At 30.1% G+C, this 12,771-nt stretch overlaps 1 protein-coding gene across 1 annotated transcript; it reads right to left on the bottom strand.

The window, feature by feature from the left end:
- Positions 1–828: 828 nt before the first annotated feature.
- On the bottom strand, positions 829–7,664 carry LOC143919707 (vanin-like protein 1). Its single transcript, XM_077442166.1, has 6 exons — positions 7,539–7,664; positions 4,674–4,793; positions 3,184–3,324; positions 2,926–3,083; positions 2,657–2,841; positions 829–2,588 (listed from the first exon to the last, which is right to left on the bottom strand). The coding sequence occupies exons 1-6, from the start codon at positions 7,593–7,595 to the stop codon at positions 2,380–2,382; spliced, it is 870 nt and encodes a 289-aa protein (XP_077298292.1). The 5' UTR covers positions 7,596–7,664; the 3' UTR covers positions 829–2,379.
- Positions 7,665–12,771: the final 5,107 nt, after the last annotated feature.

Here is a 12,771-nt window from a genome sequence, read left to right as displayed (position 1 = left end):
TATTATTATTATGATATGATAAAAATTTGGATTTTTATAAGTAGTAAAATTCTGTGAAGTCATCGAAAATTTCTAATACATTTAATTATATTATATATATATTATTATATGTAGTATAAATAACATCTTTTAATTTTAAATGTTGGTATGACCATTTAATATTTGTGATATTCAAGCTTATCAGTGTAAGTGTCAGCGTATGAACCTGAATACGTAAAAAAATTAAAAAAGCCTTAAAATTTCACGAATAACAAACTGTATTCAAAATATAAACGTACATATATATATATTTTCTAATATTTATCTGACATTTTCATTAGACTTATTCGAGTGATGTTTTTTTCACACCAGTGATCAGAATTTCTTAAATTTTGGACCTATATATAATATATTTCAAACGGTGAAGACTATTCGCATTTCAAATTTGAATTCATTCATTAAGAACTTTGATTCTATGGAACTTCACTTATCAAAAAAAAAAAAAAAAGAAGTTCTTCGTTTACTATGTATAATATATATATATATACTTCTAAACAATTTGTAGAACATCATTTAACGGTAAGCAGACAGTTCCAAATGAGGTAAATTCACACGAGAAAAGTACATTGTAAACATTACTAATCAAGTTCAAAAGAAAATAAAAGTGCATGTTATTTATTATCGAACGCAAATTAAGAGTTTTCATGATTTACTTTTAAATATCATATTGTTCTCGTGCGAAATTGACTTGTGAATGTGAATTAATTTTGTTTTTAGTAATGTAAGCTATATAAAACAGGTTGTGTTTAATCTACAGAAATTTGATAAAATGTAATCGATGTTCAAAATATTTTACAAATAATATGGGTAATTTTTAAACTTGCTGTCTCAACTTTAATATAATATTACAGATACATACATATATACTTTAAAGTTCAACTAAGCTAAGGATGGTGCAAATCTGATGTTTAAATTTAATTTTAGTCTTCAATCGCGAATGGATTCGTGATATTATGCGATTGCGTACATATTTTGAGTTTGTACATAATAATTATTGTTTTTCAACGAGAGATAAATATTTTTTATTTGTGGATTATAATCACGAGCCAATCGAACATACGCGTAGTTGAAAATATCGGTGGATTTACCATTCGTTTAAAGCTAGTTTAAAACAAATTGATTATTATTCGAAGATTTCCATCTCGATGCTGCACAGCGTAATGTATTATTCGATAGAGGTATTTACGACGACTAACCGAAGCATGTACTAAGACGATAATAGGACGAAATATTTTGTTCTCAATCTTCCATGCTCTTGTTTGTCGTCGAAAATGCTTCACAAACTATTTATGTTATATTAAACACTGCTGCTACGTATATATGTCTTTTTAATAAACGTATATGTTACGGTGAAACTTGAATAAATCGAAAGTCGTGAAGTTCTTTGAACAGTATCGACGGAATGTTTTCATGCTGTTTGTTATATTCGGACTTTGCTGTGCACCTTCAAATACGCATTTTATCACTTAAGGTCCTCAAATATATACGTAGTGAAACATCGTGCTATTTCTTAATATCGTCGTATGTCAATTTTTGCATTTTTATTATCGTGAGATTATTCTATAGGAGTTCATTGTATATAGTTTTAAAAGTATTGGTTTATTTTTAAGATGAAGAGCATCAACGTTTTCCGAGTTATCTTAAAAATATGATTGAGGCACGTTATAGAAGCGTCTGTATCTTTATAATTGTTTTTTTTTCACATATAGTTTTTACTTTATCTGTAATTTAAGTGACTATGTTTATGTTTTAGATGTAATAATTATAGTTTTCTGGGTGGGTATAGTAAGCGTAAGATTAAAGTTTGTATGACTTTTTACGATATGTGCATTGATGAGTTCGTTTGAGAATGTTGCACTGACTGTTTCATAATTGACAGAAATAAATGACTTAAAAAGTATTTGGAACGTTTTATTTCTATTTTAATTTTAACATTGATACTTAGTTGCTACAGATATCACAGATTGAGTAAAAAAAACTTAAAATAAAGAACACTTGATTTATCGGAATAAATGGTTAGTTAAAAAATAGTAAAAACCATTCAACGTGGTGAAAATTTGATTATAATTTTTGTGATTTTCAAGAATTATGTACATTGTAATTTTTTGTTGTCAATTTTTGAATGGAATTTAATCTTTGTATTATATTTTTTCAGATTTACATACAATTGTTAATAAAATAATCTTTATTTCGCTGCTGTTATATAATAAGCTATGTGTTTTTTGTTTCATTTTTCATTTCTTGCACTTGGAACGAACAAGGACAACGAGTTTTTTTTTATATATACAATAAAAACCTTGTATAGCCTTGCGAAAGTTTGTATGAAAAAAAAAATCAAGTTTACATCATTTCAAGGAAGTAAAGTATGATAACGAATGACACAATTTGTATTTTGTTCATAATGTAATAAAAAATAGTTTCGTAATTTTCAACCTCAACATTGTCTGTTCTAGTATTATGCATAAAGAAATATACTTTATTATTTTTCTTTTGTGATTCAATGTCACTGATGTCGGAGCTGTATGCCCAATTATCCTTATACTGAGTAGCTGAAATGATGGTAATGCTTAAATTATATTATATTTTTTTGTTTACAGTGTATTATGTATGTACATACCCGTTAAAATAGGAAGCTTTGTCATCCAATATTCAGAAAAATCTTTCACCGTGAGCAAATCATAAGATAACTTGTCGAAAATCTGATCTAACTCCATTGTTTGTTCAATAGTATTGTTATTTTCATTTATCGACAGTTCAAAATTTCGTTTTTGCATATCGTCGGCTCGTGGGAGTGTTCGATATCTGAAAATCACACCCAAACAGATATTCTAATCAAAGTATTAACATTTGCTTCATTTGCAGAAGGTTTTATTGTAGAAGACTTACCTGGAAATGATTTGGCCCTTTCTATTGAATACGACATTACTACTAAATAGATTGTAATCAACGCTTGAACACTTTTCTTTGTTGCAAGATTTTTCTATCAGATTTATGAGGATATAAACCTGTGACGTTTTGGCCTGGCAAGACAAACGGTTTAATATCTGTGAAATGATTTAATAAGGATTTTAATTCATTAATTTTTCTTAGTTACGGCTATAACAAACATAACCTATTAAAAAGTGTTTTTGTTTTTTTTTTTACCTCATTTCTTTGATTCGAATTGCATGGAGTGATTTTTTGTAATGGATCTGGGATCTCAGAAGCATACACAGTGGATTGTGTCCGGTCCGTAGTGTTCAGATCATTGATTGTTGACTTCGGAAATACTATTATGTCAGCGTTCTACAAAAGAAATATGTTTTATTAATTAAAAATACTTTTTAAATTATATAGGTCTAATATCTTCTATGGAAATTTACAAGATCAAACAGCCAGACACGTTTGCGTCAAATAAACTTAATGATTCAATCTCATATGCAAAAAAATTGTCAAAGAAACATGACCTATATCAAGGCTATACATTACACACAAAGTAGGCAACGTTAAGTATAGTTGACAAGCTTAAAGTATAGATAAATAGTAGTCAGTGGCGTGCGGTGAAATTCTCCCTCTTTTTGTCGTACAGCCTTACTTAACGTGCGCGAGCAGGATACAACAGGAACAGGCTGTCCCCCTTGTATCCTGCTCGCACACATTGAGTAAGACTCTACGACAAAAAGAGAGAGAATTTCACCGCACGCCACTGCTAGTAGTTTTACTTGGCTTCGCTCGTTATTTGTAACATAAACCGCTTAAACATGGCTAATCTTATAATAGTAAACATTTGATTAAATTTATTTGAATAGTTTTATTTAATTTAAATTTATTCGAATAGTCATTTGTTTTTTTATTAAATTGAACGTCACGGATTCTACAAACCAAACAAACAAACATACAAAATCTCTTTCGAAATTATATATATATGTATACATATATGTATGTAGGTATTAGATACCAGGAATGCCTAACAAGTAGACCCCAATGCGCCTTCCTAGACAATGAAATACAAACATTGCAGCATTTTTATTACATAAATCGCTGTATTTCGAGTTGCTGAAGAACACGAAATTAATAATTAATTAATTAACCAATTAATCCATAGAGACATCTATGGATTTAGACTGGTACATAAATTTTTGGTAAACGGACTACTAGTCAGATGTGAACTAGTCACAGGACAACCGGTCACACGTGATCACCCGTCACACTAAAACTGGTCACGAGAAAACTGGTCACACCCCAAAATCGATCACGAGAAAACTGGTTGACCGGTTTTAGGATGTGACCAGTTTTAGTGTGACGGGTGATCACGTGTGACCGATCTAGAGTGACCAGTTGTCCTGTGACCGGTTCACATTTGACTAGTAATCACCGAACCAAATTTTTACATATTGTACATAAATCAAACTCAGATATTTGTGACATAGTGAATAGATGATTTTTTCCAATTTGATGTAGGAACCGTTTCAACAATGAAATCAGATAAATTGGCAAACTCTGATAAGAAAGGATCGACTTGGAGTCACACATATCCAAATCTGACTAGCAGCATTAAAGATTAGCACGGGATCGAACCCGGTAACCTCTCGTTGCTAAACATAAACGCAACTACCAAACCATACTGCTGGCTTGCTGATTGTTGATACATATACCTGGAATGAAGCAGCTTTGATGAACTCCACGTAGTTCTTCACATTTGTGTCAACGTACTTGTCGAAGTTTGATATTTTGGGCCTAGTGTTGTATTCTACCAAGGCTGCTTTGTATGTAGACTGAAATTGTAATAGAAAGTGTTTTCAATTCAACTATAATCAAACAGAAGATATAAATTGCGCTGGCTTTATTGAGCGATAAGTTTATTTTCAAGCGTGAGGGTTATCTTTTTAATTTCGGTAAATATTTTGAGATTATTTGAGTAACGTGCGATGATCTAATACCCTCAGTACAGCACGTTAATCAAGTCTGATAAAACATTTGGAACGTGTAACTTTCAATTAATTATTTATGTATGCGTTTGGTTGTTGATTTCAATACGTCAAGAGAATTAATTGTTCAATTGAATGTGAATCATTGGCATTTTGATTTTGAATATATTAATTTGTAGAGACCTTGATTCATCCATTTTAGAACAAATACTAATGAGTATGCAAACTCGAATTGCACAATTATAAAAAAGAAACAAAATAATGGACAGTGCATATGATAAGGAATATAAATGTGAATTTTTTGAAAAATTGTATAATATTTTTTATGCTACAAACAATTTGAATTTAAATATATAAGAGTTTTAAACAAAGACAAATTAATATACATAATTTGGATATTTATAAATCAAAGTAAATTTTATTTAAAATTTTGCCATATTGACATTACAGAATAGCTGCAAGTCATCACTATGGCTAAACAAAAAAAATAAATAGATACAATAGAACGTAAAATGGAAAACATGATAAGAAACAGAGGTAAATATAAAATATGAAACAAATAAATCAATATATGTATAAATACAAATACAATATTAGAACACGTTTGCGATCTCGAATTAAACAATACCTCAACGAGATAAGCATATTTTAGATAAAACAAATCCAGTTAACAGAAATCTGGTTGATGAGCTTGGTGCTTTGATGAAAAGGTGACGAATCATCAAATTGGTACGTGCAACAGGAGAAGGGAACAGAAATATGTACATATGCATATTCAATATGAAATATTTGAATACTGATTTTATCTGTAGCAAAATCGATTTTGGCAACTTCAATGGTAATTCATTCACATTTATAATATACCAGTGTTGCACCCGATGAAATATCATCGCATGTGTTGGCATATTAAGTTATTAAATAAAAAAAATTAAAGGAAATGTGTCGGTCCTGTGTTCGATTCGCACGCGGTCATAAATATATTTAATTGTAGTTTTTAACATATTAAAAAAAATGTTAAAAACTACCTACCTACCTACATATAAACACTTGCCTAGAGGAATCGTTGCAAACAGTATACATACATATATTGAAGTTTTTTTCTTGCATTATTTTATTCATACATTTTGTTGCCAGTGTATAAAGTTAATATGATTTAAAATTTAAAGTGTCCAAATAATTCATTCGCGATCTCGTGATCCTCTCGACTCGATTCTCATAATAATAAAAAATAATTATATAAATTTAAGGGGGGGGGGGGGGTACTGGATACGGCTTTGGTGTCCACTTTGCCTTTTAATATTATATTATTATACTTTTTATATTATATTATATTATTGCAATGCAATACCGAAAGAGGTTTGAATTGTAAAATGAATTAATTGCGATATTGAGTCAATAGTTTTTTGGTATTTGAAATGAAAAGAATCAATAGTATTTTGAATATTTAAAATATGAAATCATACCTTTACAAATAGATCAGAAATTTTCAGCAAATGAAGATTCCGACATATATACATATGTATGTACATATGTGTAGTTTTTAATATGTAACTAGCTGAACCCGGCATGCGTTGTAATACTACAATAACGCATGCAATTCCCGTTCCCGTTCCCGCTGCGTTTCCGTTCTCGTTCCCGTTCCCATTTGTCGGAAAAATGCAGGCAGCGAACAAATTGGAAATTATTCAATTGTTTGTTTATTTTACCCTAACAACGCAGGTCGCAACGCGAAAACATTTGAAATTATTGCGTTGCAATGCCACTAATTCTCGTTTCCGTTCCCGTTTTTGGGCAATTTTTTTATACAGTAAGCTTCCCGGACACGCATACAACAAATCCTGAACGTTTCACCGTAATTGGTTGAGTGGCTTAGGAGCCTATACGAGACAGACAGACAAAGAGACATTTATTTTTATATACATAATATAGATATAACCAGAGAAATGTTATATTAATAGAAGTGACTATAGGCGTCATATTGCTGTCAAGTGACAATTGTCACTTGATAAATGTAGCATCAGTCGTATTTGATGGTTGGTGCTTGACGTATGTCCGATAAAAACTTCTCTGTTTGTTTATATTACTCGCAAGATGGGCAAGCATCGGTAAAAATTACACAATGCATTCAAAAACACACAATAAACAACATGGGATACATTTTTATAAGTAAATTGATCCGATTGTATTCCGTGCGTTGTAGCGTATTTATAGAGACATACCGCGTAATATTGACAAAAATTATTTATTCGTAAAGGCGCTTCTATTATTATTACACTTCTATGTATATAACTATAAAATCAATAACTAACAAACAAATTTAACTAAAAAATTTGAAAATGATAATCTTTTCAATGTAAACATATGTTTGTTTACAGCTTTATAACTCCGAGTATATTAATATTTAACGTTTAACTTTTCAATTACACAATTTGTCATTGCGTGAGCACCCAGCTTTTTTTTTATTATTTAACACCAATAGCTGTTTGTTTAAAATTGTTTATTATTATTGTTTTTTATTGGTATATACGATTGTATTGAGAATTATCAGCGCACAATAAAGTTATATGGCATTCTATCGATTGCTCGATTTACCTGAGTCGATAATACGATCGTTGCTAAAAGAAAGCAAAAGCCAGTTAAAGTGAACATGTCTGAGCTGCCACACAATTCACAGGCGACTGGCGCGATCTATCGTACGATATGACGGAGATCATTACTGAATTGCTTTATTTTTATTTTTATGACTGCATCATACAACCGTGTAACTGAAAACGATCCGACAATGTAGTGCATATTTGCACTCGTTACGTTTTAACAAGCATTTAGTGGCTAATGGGTTGATTTAAAATCGCACTGATACTTTTTGCCATTCATTTTAATAATGCATCATTTTGAAATGGATTTCAGAAATAAAATTTGTTTTTAAATTAACAACGAAAAAATTCCATATTTTTAATTTTTAAATGCTTTTTATTATTACGAAATTATGTTCACAATACATCTCATATCTATTTTAATAGCTAATGATCTACTGATCATTTTCTATTTTACAATTTAATTTAATTTGGTTAGTAATCATATGTAGTATTATATTATTCTAATGTTAATCTATAGCATAATAGGAAAAAGAGCTCAAAAACCTATTTACAATCCTTATAAATGCTCATAATACATCTAATACATAATATTAATTAAAGACTCACTAAAGTCGATGACCTAACGCAGATTGTGTTTAGATAATCTGTGTTTATACCTGAAGGGTATAGACATTTTGTTGTAATCACCGAGACTCTTCACAACTGTGTTAGTATTGTTATTAGTGATTCTGTCAAAGAATCTACTGGTTTTTTTGTTAGTAATGTCTGTAACAAACGGAATATTAAAAATTCCATATAACGAATGTATACACACAATAATTAAGAGGGCTGGACACCAGCGCCTTGTCCATACAAACGTATTACACTTCTCCCTTCCTCAATTATGGCACTAGAGAAATTATTTTTTAATATGCTATGGATATCCACCATTGGCATGCATCTGTCCTTTTATTTTTTTGATTAGTTATTTTTTATAGGAGCTAGGAGCCGCCAAACATCTATAAAATCGCCTCTTTTTTACACCCACGAAAAGAGTCCAGCGTGCTTATTTAACGGTCGATTTTTAAAAAAATACGCACACAGTTGCATAGAAAATATCTTTCTCATACCGATGATGAAATATTTTTAAAAATTGGTCCAGTTTCGGAGGAGAAAACTGGAGAATACGAAACCTCGATTTTGTCCATTTAAAATACGCATTATCTGGTCGAAGCGCAACTGTCGCATTCACTCAATATATACATTCACTCAATATATATATCGAAGAAAGGAACGGCAACAAAATTAAGGTTTCGGGTGTACAGCCCTCTTAAAAAAGAAAACAAATTCGCTTAGATAAATTAATCTGTTTTAAATATAGTTGTTTTTGAATTTTTTATATATTTTTTCGATATGGGTGTTTATCATATGTATGACCCCCCATGAAACTTTTTTATGACGACAGTCATTATCAGTTAATCGCGGGTTTAAAATGTTATCGCCGAAACACTTTTAATTTGCTTTCGCATTTTTCATTAATCTATGCATTATTATGAGTGTATTTAATATGATTAAATATATTTTTTGTTTCACAGTGAGATTCTATTGCAAATTCTCAGGCAAACGATAGTAACCTTTATTTATGCAGGTCAATTGGAGATTAATTTTTGTATTTGCCAGGTTATTCGGTAGCGATTCAAGAAATTGATGTATTTTCATTTTTTTCAAATATGTACATACATACGGTAACGATTCGATGAGTTACGAAACTTATTTCCATAACAATGCAAATTACAATTACAAAATTCAAATTGATATTTAGCATTAATCAAGGAAATGCTTCTTATGACGTCGCTTTATATACATAGATACTTTCGTACTTGAAATTTTCATAATCATATCTGTCATTAAAATAACATTAAGCTGTTGACACAAATTCACAAAAAGTTAAATAAAACAAAAATTCTATGAGTTTTAAGTGCGACAATATTATTATGTGTAACTTTGTACAAAGTTCGAAGTACCATTATTATACTTAATCGAATACTGAATATTAGATAGTATGATTTATGGAACTTATTCTGTCAAACGAATCAATGAAGGAAACGGATATTTGCGGTTCAACATTTACGAAACATTGTAACAAATATCTACTAGGATTGTGATCAGTCGGGAAACCAAAAGTTTTTTTAAGATATGATGCATTTTTTTATTATTATTATATAACAGGGCTGCGGAGCCGTGGCTTTATGGCTAGAGTCAGAGTAGTTAAAATAAGAGCGACTATGACTCTTATTTTGCGTTTATATATTAATATTGAATTACTAATTAAGAGTGACAACAGTATCCAATGTATGCAGATTAGAGACACAGTGTTTCTATCTTTGAATTTTTCTCACATTTAGGTCAAACTGAGAGAGCCTGATATTTTATTAGTTTCATTTCAGTACATATAGGGCCGCGCGTAAATTTAAATTGACCGCTCTTTAATATTATCAGCATTTGAGTATACAGTGCCGTAGCAACGCATTGGCAACAAGGCAGTTGCCAAGGGCGCTGGATGCGAAAGGGCGCCTTAGGGCGCATTTGTTTGTAACTTTAAAGTTACAATAATTCCAATAGAATAAGGAAAATATTTAAGTTTTATTTTTAAATCTTTCATGGAACTTCAGCATCAATTCGACGCTTCGTTATTCGTTTTTTGTACCAAGCTATCACTTTTCGATACAATTTTTTAATTCGTGACGTTGTTTTAGGTCTCAAAATTCAAAAATTGATAAATTTATTGTATTTATTTGAAACAAATTTTCACCTGCGGCGCTTTTTTTTGGTTAAAAAAACCTTAAAAAGAAAATACACGTCTACATACATATATTGTCTAATATAGATTTTTTTCACAAAACTTCAAAAAATAAAAATGTTGTTGTGACATTCTCAATATGGGTATTTATAATATAAAATTTTTTTTATTTTTAGTTCTGGTAATTTTATTTTGACTGTTCAAATTTTTATATTTCAATAAATAGATATATTTTTATTAAATACAATAAAAAAATAAAGGGGTGCCAAATTAGCTCTGCTTGTATAAATCATATTAATAAAAAAATGAAGTGCATGCGAGTAGTGCAAAAATCTTACCTTGTGATAAATATTGTGTGAGAAATATAGTGTTGAAAATTTTAATCACAATACAAATTAACCAGAAAAAACAGACAAAAATCCAAAACAGAACTAGACGACAAGAGAGACTGAAAGTTTTCAAGTTCATTCATGAAAATATTGTGTTTCTACCCCCAATTCCACATCCAAGACATTTTTTTTTCGATGACCAACCAATACTATTTAATATATGTACATATATCTGGCGGTCGCAAATATAATAGAATATAAAATAACATAATAGAACATAAAATTGCTTGGGTAATACGTCATGCCCGTTGTTGCTGGAACAGTTGGGACTTTAATTATGTGCGTGGTAGATATCATAATAATTATGTGCGTGGTAGATATCATAATTTAATCGTTGTACCTCCTGCTCGAACAGTTCTTTTTCGAATGGCTCCTATACCTAGAGCTATTCGACTTCTCAATGAAATCGTTGCTGCCGTCCCTGAATGCGATATTTTCCACCTCGGTGAGCGTAGATTATCAGATATTATTTTAACATATTTATCTGGTAACCGGCACTCATCATTACTTTCTTAATTTGAATGTAATGTATGAGTGGAATCTTAATCTACTCTCTTCCATTTGGGCCTCGCTGTGATTTTATTTTTTACTCATATTTTGTTTTATTTATTTTAGTTTTTCTTTCTCCTTTGTACATTTTTATGTACTATTTTAATTGTATTATTATTTTCCTTCTGTTACTTTTTTATTATTATTTTATTTTACCATGTTTTCTACTTTTTAATTTTACTGTTTTTTTTTTACTAATTTTACTTGTATTTATATCTTTGTTAAATGTAGGCCATTGTGGCGCATTAGGTTGTTCCTGTAATGCCACAATGGTCCAAAACTATTAATAAATAAATAAATAAAAGACCTAGCTCTATGCGGACCGAAGCTATACCTGCTATCTCGTTATTTCCCCGAATTGGGTTCGGGAAGTTCGGATATGTTACTTGTTGTATGTAACTTGCAACATCGATCCAAAAGTATACAACAAGACAACCAAAATACATTTTAAAAAGTACGACGTCTTGTTTCGTATTTTTTAAGGAATATAATTTTTTAAACTCTCATTTCTTTCGGCCGCCTTTATATTTCGGTAGGCGCGACCTTGAGTACGTATGTACATATGTATGTATTAAAAAATAATAAAAAATACAAAATATTGAAAGAAAAAAGTTCAGCTCACTATATGCATACCTCGTATATATTTATGTAGTGAGTACTTTAGAGGTATTCAAAAAAGTAGTTCAACATTTTTAAAATTGGAGTAGAGTCGGAGTCATATTGTGGAAAATGTCATGTTTTTTTTAACAACTCTACAGCCCCGATTTAAACCTGTTTAATGTGGCGTGACTAAATTACATATATGTATACTTATACAGCATGTATATTTAATCTTATCAATTGTGTACCATCTTATGCAGCTGATGCAAATGACCACATAATACAGTTTAAGCGACTTGACCCCACATAATACAATGATTTGAAAAGTGATGCATCTTTTTTAAAATGCTTATTCTATATGTACACTATAGTACTGTTTACGAAAAAAGGTTATTTTATTATTATATTATTTAATTACTATACGGTTGAATATTATTTAGTCATTCTTGACTAGTATTTACCTTCAGACTTTACTCCTTGATACCTTCAAAGCATAAAATAAAAATAATTCAAAATAATTAATACCTAATATACCAATTTCAAACCTACCGCGTTTAAAGCATATCAATTTCAAACATATAATATATAGGTACTTATGTCAAATAATATGATGTATAGTTTTGCAGATAATAATAGTGTGTAAGTGACTAAGATAGAGAAAAAGTCATTCAGTTACGAGCTACAAAATGATACGCAATTACGGCTTTAAGATTTTGAATTTCAAGATGATATTATGATTGATTACGAAATAAATAAAATTCATACAATAGCTTCGTGTAATATATTTTTATGTGCATATAGTGTGTTTATTTAGGGTAAAATTTAATTGCATATAATTAAGTCCATGTATTGATTGTTGTTACCTGGACCAGGGATGGTATTATCATCCCATCTAGGTTTTAAGTTAGGAT

Source organism: Arctopsyche grandis, chromosome 12, assembly GCF_051622035.1.
Source record: "Arctopsyche grandis isolate Sample6627 chromosome 12, ASM5162203v2, whole genome shotgun sequence".
In the NCBI taxonomy this organism is placed as follows: Eukaryota; Metazoa; Arthropoda; class Insecta; order Trichoptera; family Hydropsychidae; genus Arctopsyche; species Arctopsyche grandis.
This window is presented reverse-complemented; position numbering and strand designations above follow the sequence as displayed.

What these genes read in the sequence shown, in the direction of transcription:
- LOC143919707 (XM_077442166.1), bottom strand. Translation starts at nt 7,595, where the DNA reads ATGTTCACTTTAACTGGCTTTTGCTTTCTTTTAGCAACGATCGTATTA. An exon ending in TCAAAGCTGCTTCATTCCAG is followed by an intron (nt 3,325 to 4,673) that starts GTATATGTATCA and finishes TTTCTTTTGTAG; the next exon opens with AACGCTGACATAATAGTATT. An exon ending in AAGGGCCAAATCATTTCCAG is followed by an intron (nt 2,842 to 2,925) that starts GTAAGTCTTCTA and finishes TGTGATTTTCAG; the next exon opens with ATATCGAACACTCCCACGAG.